Consider the following 12,246-nt stretch of genomic DNA (forward strand, 5'->3'; position numbering starts at 1 on the left):
AGTGTCTGCAATTAGTTGTACTGTGTTGTATTTAATTTAAGATTAGTGGGGCAAGATTAATACAGTAAAACACACACTAAGGTGACTGTAGATGGTAGTGTGAAAAGAACAAAACAGACCAGACAACTGGAGAACAATGCATATTAATCCATTAACACATACACAGACAATTAGAAAGACAAAGACTTCACAGGTGAATGGCAACTCAGTTCACAAAGTAATGTAGGTTTACATGATAGTGAAACAGAAAAGGATCACAAGACAAGAAAGGGAAACTATATAAAGCAAAAACAGTATTGATCAAATAAGTTGCAGAAGAAAAAAAAAACAGTGAGGTTCTCTAGTTCGATTCTTGGCTGGGTTGTCTTCTGTGCAGACTCTGCATGTCCTCCCTGTGTTCATGTGGGTTTCCTCCAGGTGCTTTGGCTTGCTTCCACATTCTAAAGACATGCAACAGGTGGATTGGACATTCTAAATTGGCCCTAGGTGTGAGTGTGTGTGCAAGTGTGTGGTATGGATAAACTACCACTGCAGGGCCAGCCACCCGGCAGTGTAAACTTTGGCTCTAGATGACTGTCACCATTGAAGTGACACCCTGACTCCATGTGCTAAAATGGGAAAAGGGGTTGAGGATGGATAGATGGATTCATAAGCAGAAAGGCGATAACACAAAATTGCAAGCAGTGAATAAAAACAGAAACGTATTTGTAATTATTATTATTGTATAGTATTATTATAAACCTAAATAAGTATCACAAAATGGCCTATATTTAATGTTCTTTGTACAATTGTTTAAACAATTATTAGTACTATTTTCAGTCAGACAATTGTCTTACTTAAAGTTCTCTCAGTAATAGTAATGAAATTGTAATACTTTTCTCATTTTATGCACGTGTTTATAACAAACATCTGTAAGCCTCAAGCTAGACCCATAAATGCTGAGAAGGTCATTACTAATGACTCCAGTTATAATGTCTGCTTATTTTGTGCTTGAAAGAATATATGAAGTAAATGTTTCATACTATTATTGTTTCCTTTTTATGCATTAATATTAATATATTTAAACATGGGAAAGTACATAACTTCACTAATATTACTATTGTATACCTGGGTGGTACTGCCATATATGTATCACATTTAAGTTAGTTTAAGATGAAGTAGTACTTTATCCGTGGTGGTGGTGCTGCGGTAGCATTGTCACCTCACAGTAAGACGCTGTCCGGTTCGATTCTCAGCTAGAGCTTTCTTCTGCGTGGAGACATGCGTGAATGGGCATGCCTTCGTTGAAGGTTGTGCATCAGAGCTGGTAACTCGGTACGTAAAAATCAATTACCAATCATTAGCGGACTGGAGTTCCGCTGTGGCGACCCCTAACCGGGAAAAGCTGAAAGACACAGACAGACAGACTTGAAGAAGTAGTACCTTATGTCTTACAGCTTTCCTGTTAACATTCTGGGTAACTCTGCCAACTTCCTGGTATTAGAGCTACAAGTACAGGATAAATTCAGGCTATGAACATATAATGATAAATTGCACATGCTCAGAAAGGTGACTATATGCTTAAGAAAAAAACATTTAATTGAAACATCTTATTCATCTTGAAGTTGGACAAGATAGATTGTATTAATTAAAGGGATGCAGGAGGGGGAAGGATCCTGCATTGAAATGTCTTTAATGTTGCCTTAGTTTCTTTGTATTTTCATTGAAACTGTCTACACTTAAACAGAATATGTTTATATATACTGTATCTTTTGGGAAAACTAAATGGGAATGCCTTGTGTCATGGAATTAGGAGTGCATCAAAACTGGAGTATGGCTGCAGTCTTGTAATATGAACATAACATGCAGGCTTTGTATGGCAGTGTGCATCACACAGTGTATCCATAAGAGCCCAAAGGATTTGTTTTTATTATGAAAATTTGATGACTCTCTCGGTTCACTGAAAAATAAGTTCCGGAAACCATGTTATGTGACATTATATAGTAAGTTGTACATAAGAAGCCAAATCTCCACACATTCTACACATGGAGCTGCATGTCTTGAATACAGTTTAATTTTAAGCAGGCACATTTGAGATTACAGTGCATAATCAAAAGGTGTTAAAATATTCAGATTTATCAAACAACATTTCAGTAAACAATGTCTAAACAACTTATTCTATTCCCACACTAAACAATTACACTGCCAAAGTATATAGATAAAATGTCTTCTGTGGGTCTCTGATGGAAGATTGAGGAATACTGATGACTATTTCTTATCAAATAGGTTCATAGGTTTATAGATGTTTACTAGGCTAACAACCACAAGAGCCTTTTTAAGCCTAGCCATGCATCCCAAATCTCTGACAAGTTCTAATACCCTTGATAAGTGTAAGCATGGGCCTGGGAGATGAACCATTTACAGGTTACCTCTAGAGACATAGATGCCAAACCAGGGATGAATTTCCAGTTTCCTATCCAACTGTCCAAGATGCACTTGAATTGGGTTTGGGAGGAACTCTGCTTAACACAGATAGGGAGCCTTTTTCATAGATGGGGTAGTCTATGGGATACATACCTATCGCTCCAGCAGGTCCTATTTATATCACAGGCAATGTTTAAGTCTTTAGAACAGGTAATTCTTCTGCTGTTTGTTTTGTGGATATGCAGGAGGTCCATCATAGTGGGGTCTGACAATGCCCTGTATGCCAGGCATAGATCTCCCCTCAAAAGCCTGTAGGAGACCGAACACAGGGATAGGGCCTTGAGGCGGTCTGCATAGGACATATTACTTACATCTGTAATCAAATATTTGCTTTGGCAGTTGTTAGTGTTGTTTATACTAAAGTAATACCAAGCCTGTATCGGTGATCTTACTACCTTTGTCATGCATGTTTTGAGAATTATGTGTATCTGCTGTATTTACTAACCATTTCAGTGCTGCAAGTTTTGCATCCTGTGTGATGCTGAGGTTAATCGTTTCTCCATTTAAAATTTTTTAAAATGATTTTACTACTGCTTTCCCTTAGTGATATTTTATTTAAATGATTTTACGCACAAGAACATTATTGCATAGCCTTTTTTAAAGAAGCCACCTGGGCTTCCATGGATATCTTGTAGGGTAGACTTTTAAACCAAGCAAATATTGCAAATGAATAAAAGTGGTTAAAAGGGAGTAATCAGAATCTGTAAAATGAGAAACAGAGTTTAATAACAAAGGGATATAGACCTCCCAGGACATGATGTACTTTTGTGCAACAGGACAGTAGATGAAGTAAATGGAGTGAAAACTTTGGTAATACACCCACATCTGTATGCAATTACAATTACATCAGAAGATCTAACATCAGCATATTCTGTGTGTTCAGCCTGTCATTGATTTCAGTGGTCACATTCTTGATTAAAGATATACTATTGGGCAGTAATCTACTGATAAACCATAATTTCCTTCTGCATGCATTTGAGAGATTTTGTTTATTGCTGCCCTTGGTGGTATTGTAGATTTGTAACAACCTTTGATTTGATCTTCCGTTTTAAATTTAGTTCATCAATTTAATATCAGCCTTACTTCCTGTAATAGTCCTTTGTTCTGTAAAGACCCATGTACTTTCAACTAGGCTGATATGTCCAACGCTAACATAACTTTTCTTTTAGCTGTGATTTCTAACCAACACTGCTTTTTATTTGTTTCCCCTTGGCTTTCTTTTTTTTTTTTATTTTTTGCAGGTGTCCTCCATTTGGGCTGTAAGTTAAATGTGGTCTCAAACATTAGCAACAGTATTATCCCCCATTACCATTTGATGTGCCTTTAATATTCTAATGAATTATGTCTGTTGTCAAGAATAATGCATATGGTTTCTTAACCTTCCATCTTTTCTGTTTTATGTCCCATCTTTGGGATTCCACATTTATGTAAATGCATTGAGCGGCCTGCAGTTACTTAGCAGGCAGAAATCAACCCCCACCAAGGGAAAGTTACAGTGCATAGCAATTTTTGGGGTAGCTTTCCCTTTTGTTTTCAGTTTAGTCATACAGTTTGAATTTTTACTGCATGTGCTTTGATAAGCACTCTGAGACACCTTATCAGGCATTTTTGAATCTCTGATTCTGCAGCTGTTACTTATGCCTTCCTTCATTTTTCCTATACTTTTGAGCTTGGCCTTGCATATGCTGTTATGATAAATAAGCGGGATTTTTCGTTGTGCTTGATCTAACCATGTGGTTGTGAGGTATGAGTAAAACATGGTTCTGTCAAGCACCATGGAACGTCACGTGGCTTTCTACAATACTGCAGGCTGCTGAATTGAGAATATAAGATGGGAGACTAAATCCTTCAATGCATTATTAAACACTGCTGACTATAACTTTTTCATTGTTTTTCCATCTGTTACACTGTAAGAATTCTAAGGAAAATAAAAGTAAAATATTGATATGTCAAACTACAAATTAACAGTCTGGTAGGTAAATGGATGAGCATTAGTTATGCAACCTTTTAATTAATTGTTTTAAATGAGATATTATGAGTGACAGAAATAAATTAGAAATAAGCAATTAATTCTTAAGCAATGTAAATTACTTATCTTTTCAGAATGGATGCCAAGTATGACCAGTATTTAATGTGCAATAACTGTCATAGATGTTCTAAATAAAACTGTCAAGTTCTGTTGTCAGACTGGGTATAAATAAGTGAAGCAGTAAAGGCACAACTACTGTCAAAACCTGATGTGTGTGTATGTATGTGTGTGTGTATGTGTGTGTGTGTGTGTGTGTGTGTGTGTGTGTGTGTGTGTGTGTGTGTGTGTGTGTGTGTGTGCGCGCGCGTGCATGCGTATGTGCGTGTGTGTGCGCGCGTGCATGCGTATGTGCGTGTGTGTGTGTATGTGTGTGTGTGCACACGTGCATGCGTATGTGCATGTGTCTGTGTGTGTGTGTGTGCACGTGTATGTGCGTGTGTGTGTGTGCACGCGTGCATGCGTATGTGCATATGTGCAAGTGTGTGTGTGTGTGCGTGCATGCGTGTGCATGCGTATGTGCATGTGTGTGTGTGTGTGTGTGTGTGTGTGTGTGTGTGTGTGTATGTGTGTGTGTGTGTGTGCATGCATGCGTATGTGCATATGTGTGTGTGTGTGTGTGGGTGCGCGCGTGCATGCGTATGTGTGCGTGCGCGTGCATGCGTGTGTGTGTGTGTGTGTGTGTGTGTGTGCGCGCTCGCGTGCATGCGTATGTGCGTGTGTGTGTGTGTGTGTGTGTGTGTGTGTGTGGGTGGGGGGGTGTGCGTGCACATGCATGTGCATATGTGTGTGTGTGTGTGTGTGTGTGTGTGTGTGTGTGCGCATGCGTATGTGTGTATGTGCGTGTGTGTGTGTGTGTGTGTGTGTGTGTGTGTGTGTGTGTGTGTGCATGTGTATGTGTGTGTGTGTGTGTGTGTGTGTGTGTGTGTGTGTGTGTGTGTGTGTGTGTGTGTATAAATGTGACTGCTATAATCCTGTAATGTCATTCTAATCTTTTTAATCTTTTCAGTAACCCTCAAGATCTACAGGCAGTCTGATAGTCACTGAACCCTTTGTTTTTGTCTTCAGAGATTGCTGACATTTCTGTTACCTAATTTTTGTTATTGAACTGTTGGTGCCCCCATTCATCCCTTTAATATCAGGGAGTTTCCCAAGTTTCCAAATAAACAGCATTTACTTCTTGCTTCACTTCTTCTAGGTACAGAGGACTACAGATCCAAGCTCAGTGGAGACTGCTTTGCAGACCTTGCTTGTCCTGAAAAATGCCGCTGTGAAGGGACAACTGTTGACTGCTCAAATCAAAAGCTTAGCAAAATCCCAGATCATGTCCCACAGTACACTGCAGAATTGTGAGTTCTCTCCCCTCCTAGTGCTCATTCATGCTTTCTTGCTTATAATGTGTCATCTAGATGGTGTAACAGATCTCTTTTTTGGGAACAAGAAACTGTGATTACAAATTCAGCTTTACTGCATAAGGGCAGGTGTATGCATTTATAATGCAGCACAAATAAAAGTGCTATACCTCCCGTACAGTTTAATACAAGCATGGTGATAACAAAGCTGTAGTGGTACTCTAAACATTATAGTTGCATTGAGTGAATCAGAACTAGGATTTATTTTTCTTTTTGCATTTTTTTCATTTAAACAACACAACATACAAATGAATTCTACCTCTAGGCAATAAAATATGGACATGGTAAGCTGACATTTGTAGAAATGTATTTCGCCCCAAAAGGGTTCATATCAAAACTGTAGCTGTTCTATTGCAAAGAAAAAAATGGAATCCCTTGACAAGCACCTCTTTTCTAATCCTCACTTGAACTCTGGGAGGAAGACCCTTGTCCCTGCTGTAAGTCACTAATGTGATGCAAACAACGCATCTGCAGAAACATCTTCCCATTGTTCATAGCTTCATAGATTCATAATTGTATACCAAGATAATGACCACTAGGGCCTTATAAGCCTAGCCATGCAACCAAAATGTGACTCACAAATTGTATTCATATAGGGTGATTTACTGACTACCTCTGCCATCAGAGACACATATGCCAGACTGGGGTGAATTTTCTTTGGTCCAAGTGCACTTAAATAGGGTTAGGAAGGAATTCTGCTTCACTTGAATGGGGAACCTGTTCCAAAAAATGAAAATTGTCTGAGAAACATACGAAACAAAATGAATAACCAAACCTGTAACAACAAGAAAGAGTACTCCACAGCCACTCACCCCAAAAATTATTTAGATGCACGTAGTCACTGAACGTATAGAAGTTTAATTAAAACACACAACGTTTTCGTCACTCCTCTCGAGCAACTTCCTCAGAGAAAAGGTAAAATAATTACAAGTTGTGATCAAATTAAAAAAAAACGCTCAACGCGATTTAGTTATACTAACCAATCAGGTTGCTACTTTGGTAATTAGTTACCAACAAATACATAAAGTTTAAAGCAACACAGGTAAAAAATGAAACAACGGAAAGTCAATACTTTAAACAGGTAAAAACTGTCACAATACTGTAGTGTCATCTGAAAAGTTTTCCTGTCAACTCCTTAATGAAGTTAAATACTGTAGTTTAAAGCAACACGTATAAACAGTAAAAAATTAAAAATCAAAATGACACAACGAAAAATGTTAAACAAATGAAATTTGTCACATACAATAGTATAATCTAAACATTTTCCTGTTAACTCCTTATCGAAGCGTATACTATTGTAAAAAATAGGTTAACTTATAAAAATAATATAAAAAAGTATAAGTATGTATTAATATGTAACAATTGCCTATCCACTAAAGTGGTTGAAAGTTACCTCCTTTTTGGTAAAGTATCATTGTCTCAAGTAGCTCTTTAGTTTTAGTATACAAGATATGTTGCAATTATCATTGAGACTTGGGTAAAAAAAGGCGTTCAGTGACAACTGCCATTCAAGTTCACGACATTCTAATGTCAGTGAAGTAGGTCCCCCTCTAATATCATGATTGATTTGATCAATGGCTAAAAATTGAAAAGAATGGTCCCCTTTCATATTAATGTGTTTCGCTAAAGCATTATCATTCTTATCCTTTGAAATAGCATAAATATGTTCGTAAATTCTATCTTTAAATTTACGATCTGTTTTTCCCACAGAAAATGCAGGGCAGTTTTTACAAACTGCTAAATAAATAATGCTTTTAGAATTACAATCAAGTTTGTGCATAATCTGATGTTTTCTACCTGCTATTTCAAAGGAACCACCAGTTTTAACGTGTTTACACGTCTTACAGAAACCACATGGAAAACAGTCTCTTATTCTGTTAGAAACTCTTGGTTTCTTAGTTTCAAGAAGACTCTTTAAGTTGGCTCCTCTCTTATAGATGGTTATCAAGTGAGGGCCAATTCTTTCCATTAACAATTTGTCTTTATATAACAAGTACCAATTCTTGTGAAGGATAAATTTAACTTGGTCACTGTCGCTGTTAAAGGTAGAAATAAAGCTCGAACTATAAACATGGTTAGTAACTCCTTGGTTTGTTATACGTACATTACTACTACAGTAAGATATATTTGTAGACTGTAAATCATTAACAGTGTCTACATAATCAGTATTTGATGCATTGTTAAGTCTCTTGTCATGTAAGATAGGGTTAAAAATACCTGCCTTACATTTGTTTTTTATTTCTACTACCAGTTCCTGGACTAAGTGATTAGGGTAACCTCTATTTACAAAAATGTTCCCCAATTGATCACATTCCTCTAAGAACTGGTGTGCGTTACAATGAGAGTGACTTCAATGGCCAAAACCTGTTTAGACCAAACAACAGTACTGGTGAACCGACGAACACTAACAATTCTACTGGATCTATACCTCCAGGTCAGGACGTTCGTAGGGAAGTTAATTCAGCTGAAGCGGAAAACCACCTTAGCGGCACAGGGTTTATCGGCGCTCCTTCTTTCATGGAGTGGGTGAATAACACCGGCAAATTGGCATCAGGCTTCACTCCTAATATGGAATGACCGGCCAGTGAAGCTCATTCTACACTGGTGAGTACACCAACTATTATCGAAAAGTTGAAGGTATTAGACTTTAAACTTTTAAAGTTAAAAAAACTTCATTTGGAGGTGGTTTACTTTAAACAGTGCTTATCTGAAAAAACTGGTCCCTAAAGGCTTACGCTTCTTCCAATTTCCAACAGGTTTAACACCGGACTCACTTTTCCATAAAGAATTGTTAAACTTATTTGATACTTCAGGGTTCCTATTAATGGAACTTATGATTAAACACTATGTCCTTCAAATAGAAGACTTGTCTACGGAAGTTAACAACTTCGACAAAACCATTAAATCAGATGATGACTTTGTCAGATACAAATATGATTATGGCAGAGTTTTCACCAGTATAGATCAACTTATTGACAAATTAAAAACAAAGAAAATCAAGAAGTTGAACCGGGACCGCTTGGCTTACTCAAATGGGTCTGCATACCCTAAACCACATTTAGCACAAGTGTGGCCTAACAAAAAAACTAGTGTCTTCTTTTAAAGACTCGACTGCAATTACAAGTTCCAGTCAACGAAATGACTTTAACACCAATGTAGACATTGACAACGAGCAGCTTAATGAACCTTTGAGACACTCCGAAAGACTGCGGTCTCATAATAATAACAACAACACTGGTAACAACAACATGCAGTTACCAGTTCAAATTTTGAATAATACCCAAAATGAACAGGTTTTTCACCAAGAAGGGAACCTGAGGAACACTACGAATTCACAACGTCCACGGAACCAGAGGAACAAAAAATTGGAACAACAAGAGGAAGTGTTAACTGCCTCCTTGGTGTCGAACATTTTACCTAAACTGGTTATATTAAAAAATTCTAATGGTGATTTTAATATTTATAACATTTCATCTACCACTATAGAACCAGTTTTGATTGACTTGTTGGCTAAGGGCAATTCTTTTGTCCCTAGCAACAACATTAATATTGCTCGTACTTTAATAGATTTGAAGTGTTTTGTAAGGAAACTTAACCTTTCCTTTCTTTTGGGTAATAATGAACTTTTCCACTCTAAATTCAAACCTTTAAGTACCTTTAACCCTCCTTTACATCCTTTACTACAGTTATTTGAAAATATTTGTGAACTAGATATCGGACATATTCCATGTAACCATAAGCTAAACACTAGTTCTAGACAAAATAATGTGAGTCTTGAACAAAAACAAGCATTACAATTGTTGAGGTCCTCTTTGGTTCGATGTAAAAAAACAGATAAAGAAGGGGGACTGGCCATCTTTGATATAACAGATTACAATAAAAGAATGGAACTCATACTAGATAGTCCAGCTTATACTAAAGTTTCATTAAATGAATACAATACAGCTTTGTCCAGAGTCAAAAGCTACTTTAGAGACATGTTTATTGAAACTAGAATTGATATTGACACTTTCAATTATATTAACATACCCTTACCCAAACTACCTATAATGTTTGGGATTCCAAAAATTCACAAGGACATGCTGCACCCACCAATGAGACCTCTCATTGATGGTAGAGCTTCTTTAACCTACCCGTGTGCTAAAGTAGTTGACTCTATTCTTCAAAAACACTTGAAACAGATCCCACAAGTCTGTAAAGACTCATGGTCATTTTTAGATAGTCTTAACAGTTTACCTTTTGACCAAGACTTTAACTTTTTGACCATAGATGTGGTTGATCTTTATACTTCTATTCCACACATGGAAGCAGTTGAATGGACAGCTTTAATGATGAAAGAAAAAACGCTCCAACTAGGGACATTGAGCTGGTGTCTGAACTTATTGACATCATTTTGACAAATAATTTTTTACCTTTAATGGTCAACACTATTTACAAAAACATGGGGTAGCGATGGGCTCACCACGCGGAGCGAGTCTAGTGAACATGTTTGTAGCCTATTGGGAAAAACAGTATATTTTTGATCTACCAGACATTAAAAACTTACTCATATATTATACGAGATTTTTGGATGACATATTTATCATCTTTAAAGGTGACCAACTAGCAGCTGATAAGTTTGTAGACTATTTGAATTCTACTACCTATTTTTTTAAATTTACATATAAATTTGACACAAACAGTATTGACTACCTGGACGTTAAATTAACAAAAACCTCTAATCACAACAAGTTGTGTTCAACTATTTACAGGAAACCCACGTATTGCAATTATTTCTTACACTATTCCAGTGCACATCCCTTTAAACAGAAACGTTCTATAGTTAAGGGCCAACTTGTTAGAGCAGCAAGGATGTGCTCTCTTGAAGTAGACTTCTTAGAGGAATGTGATCAAATGGGGAACATGTTTGTAAATAGAGGTTACCCTAACCACCTAGTCCAGGAACTGGTAGTAGAAATAAAAAACAAATGTAAGGCAGGTATTTTTAACCCTATCTTACATGACAAGAGACTTAACAATGTGTCAAATACTGATTATGTAGACACTGTTAATGATTTACAGTCTACAAATATATCTTACTGTAGTAGTAATGTACGTGTAACAAACCAAGGAGTTACTAACCATGTTTATAGGTTGAGCTTTATTTCTACCTTTAACAACGACAGTGACCAAATTAAATTTATCCTTCACAAGAATTGATACTTGTTATATAAAGACAATTTGTTAATGGAAAGAATTGGCCCTCACTTGATAACCATCTATAAGAGAGGAGTCAACTCAAAGAGTCTTCTTGAAACTAAGAAACCAAGAGTTTCTAACAGAATAAGAGGCTGTTTTCAATGTGGCTTCTGTAAGACGTGTAAACACGTTAAAACTGGTGGTTCCTTTGAAATAGCAGGTAGAAAACATCAGATTATGCACAAACTTGATTGTAACTCTAAAAGCATTATTTATTTAGCAGTTTGTAAAAACTGCCCTGCAATTTATGTGGGAAAAACAGATCGTAAATTTAAAGATAGAATTTATGAACATATTTATGCTATTTCAAAGGATAAGAATGATAATGCTTTAGCGAAACACATTAATATGAAGGGGACCATTCTTTTCAATTTTTAGCCATTGATCAAATCAATCATGATATTAGAGGGGGACCTACTTCACTGACATTAGAATGTTGTGAACTTGAATGGCAGTTGTCACTGAATGCCTTTTTTTACCCAGGTCTCAATGATAATTGCAACATATCTTGTATACTAAAACTAAAGAGCTACTTGAGACAATGATACTTTACCAAAAAGGAGGTAACTTTCAACCACTTTAGTGGATAGGCAATTGTGCATATTAATACATACTTATACTTTTTTATATTATTTTTATAAGTTAACCTATTTTTTACAATAGTATATGCTTCGATAAGGAGTTAACAGGAAAATGTTTAGATGATACTATTGTATGTGACAAATTTCATTTGTTTAACATTTTTCGTTGTGTCATTTTGATTTTTAATTTTTTACTGTTTATACGTGTTGCTTTAAACTACAGTATTTAACTTCATTAAGGAGTTGACAGGAAAACTTTTCAGATGACACTACAGTATTGTGACAGTTTTTACCTGTTTAAAGTATTGACTTTCCGTTGTTTCATTTTTTTACCTGTGTTGCTTTAAACTTTATGTATTTGTTGGTAACTAATTACCAAAGTAGCAACCTGATTGGTTAGTATAACTAAATCGCATTGAGCGTTTTTTTAAAATTTGATCACAACTTGTAATTATTTTACCTTTTCTCTGAGGAAGTTGCTCGAGAGGAGCGACAAAAATGCTGTGTGTTTTAATTAAACTTCTAT

General features: G+C 36.3%; 1 protein-coding gene across 7 annotated transcripts in view; it reads left to right on the forward strand.

The window, feature by feature from the left end:
- SLIT2 (slit guidance ligand 2) overlaps positions 1-12,246 on the forward strand; it is a 1,414,056-nt gene that overhangs the window by 1,049,944 nt on the left and 351,866 nt on the right. For all 7 annotated transcript variants that reach the window (XM_044062070.1, XM_044062072.1, XM_044062071.1 and 4 more), the window contains one exon: positions 5,688-5,838. In XM_044062070.1, the coding sequence (XP_043918005.1) occupies positions 5,688-5,838 (151 nt within the window). The remainder of the gene's footprint in view (positions 1-5,687; positions 5,839-12,246) is intronic.

The sequence above is a fragment of the Protopterus annectens genome, chromosome 2.part1 (assembly GCF_019279795.1).
Source record: "Protopterus annectens isolate FY-2018-M chromosome 2.part1, PAN1.0, whole genome shotgun sequence".
NCBI lineage: Eukaryota > Metazoa > Chordata > Ceratodontiformes > Protopteridae > Protopterus > Protopterus annectens.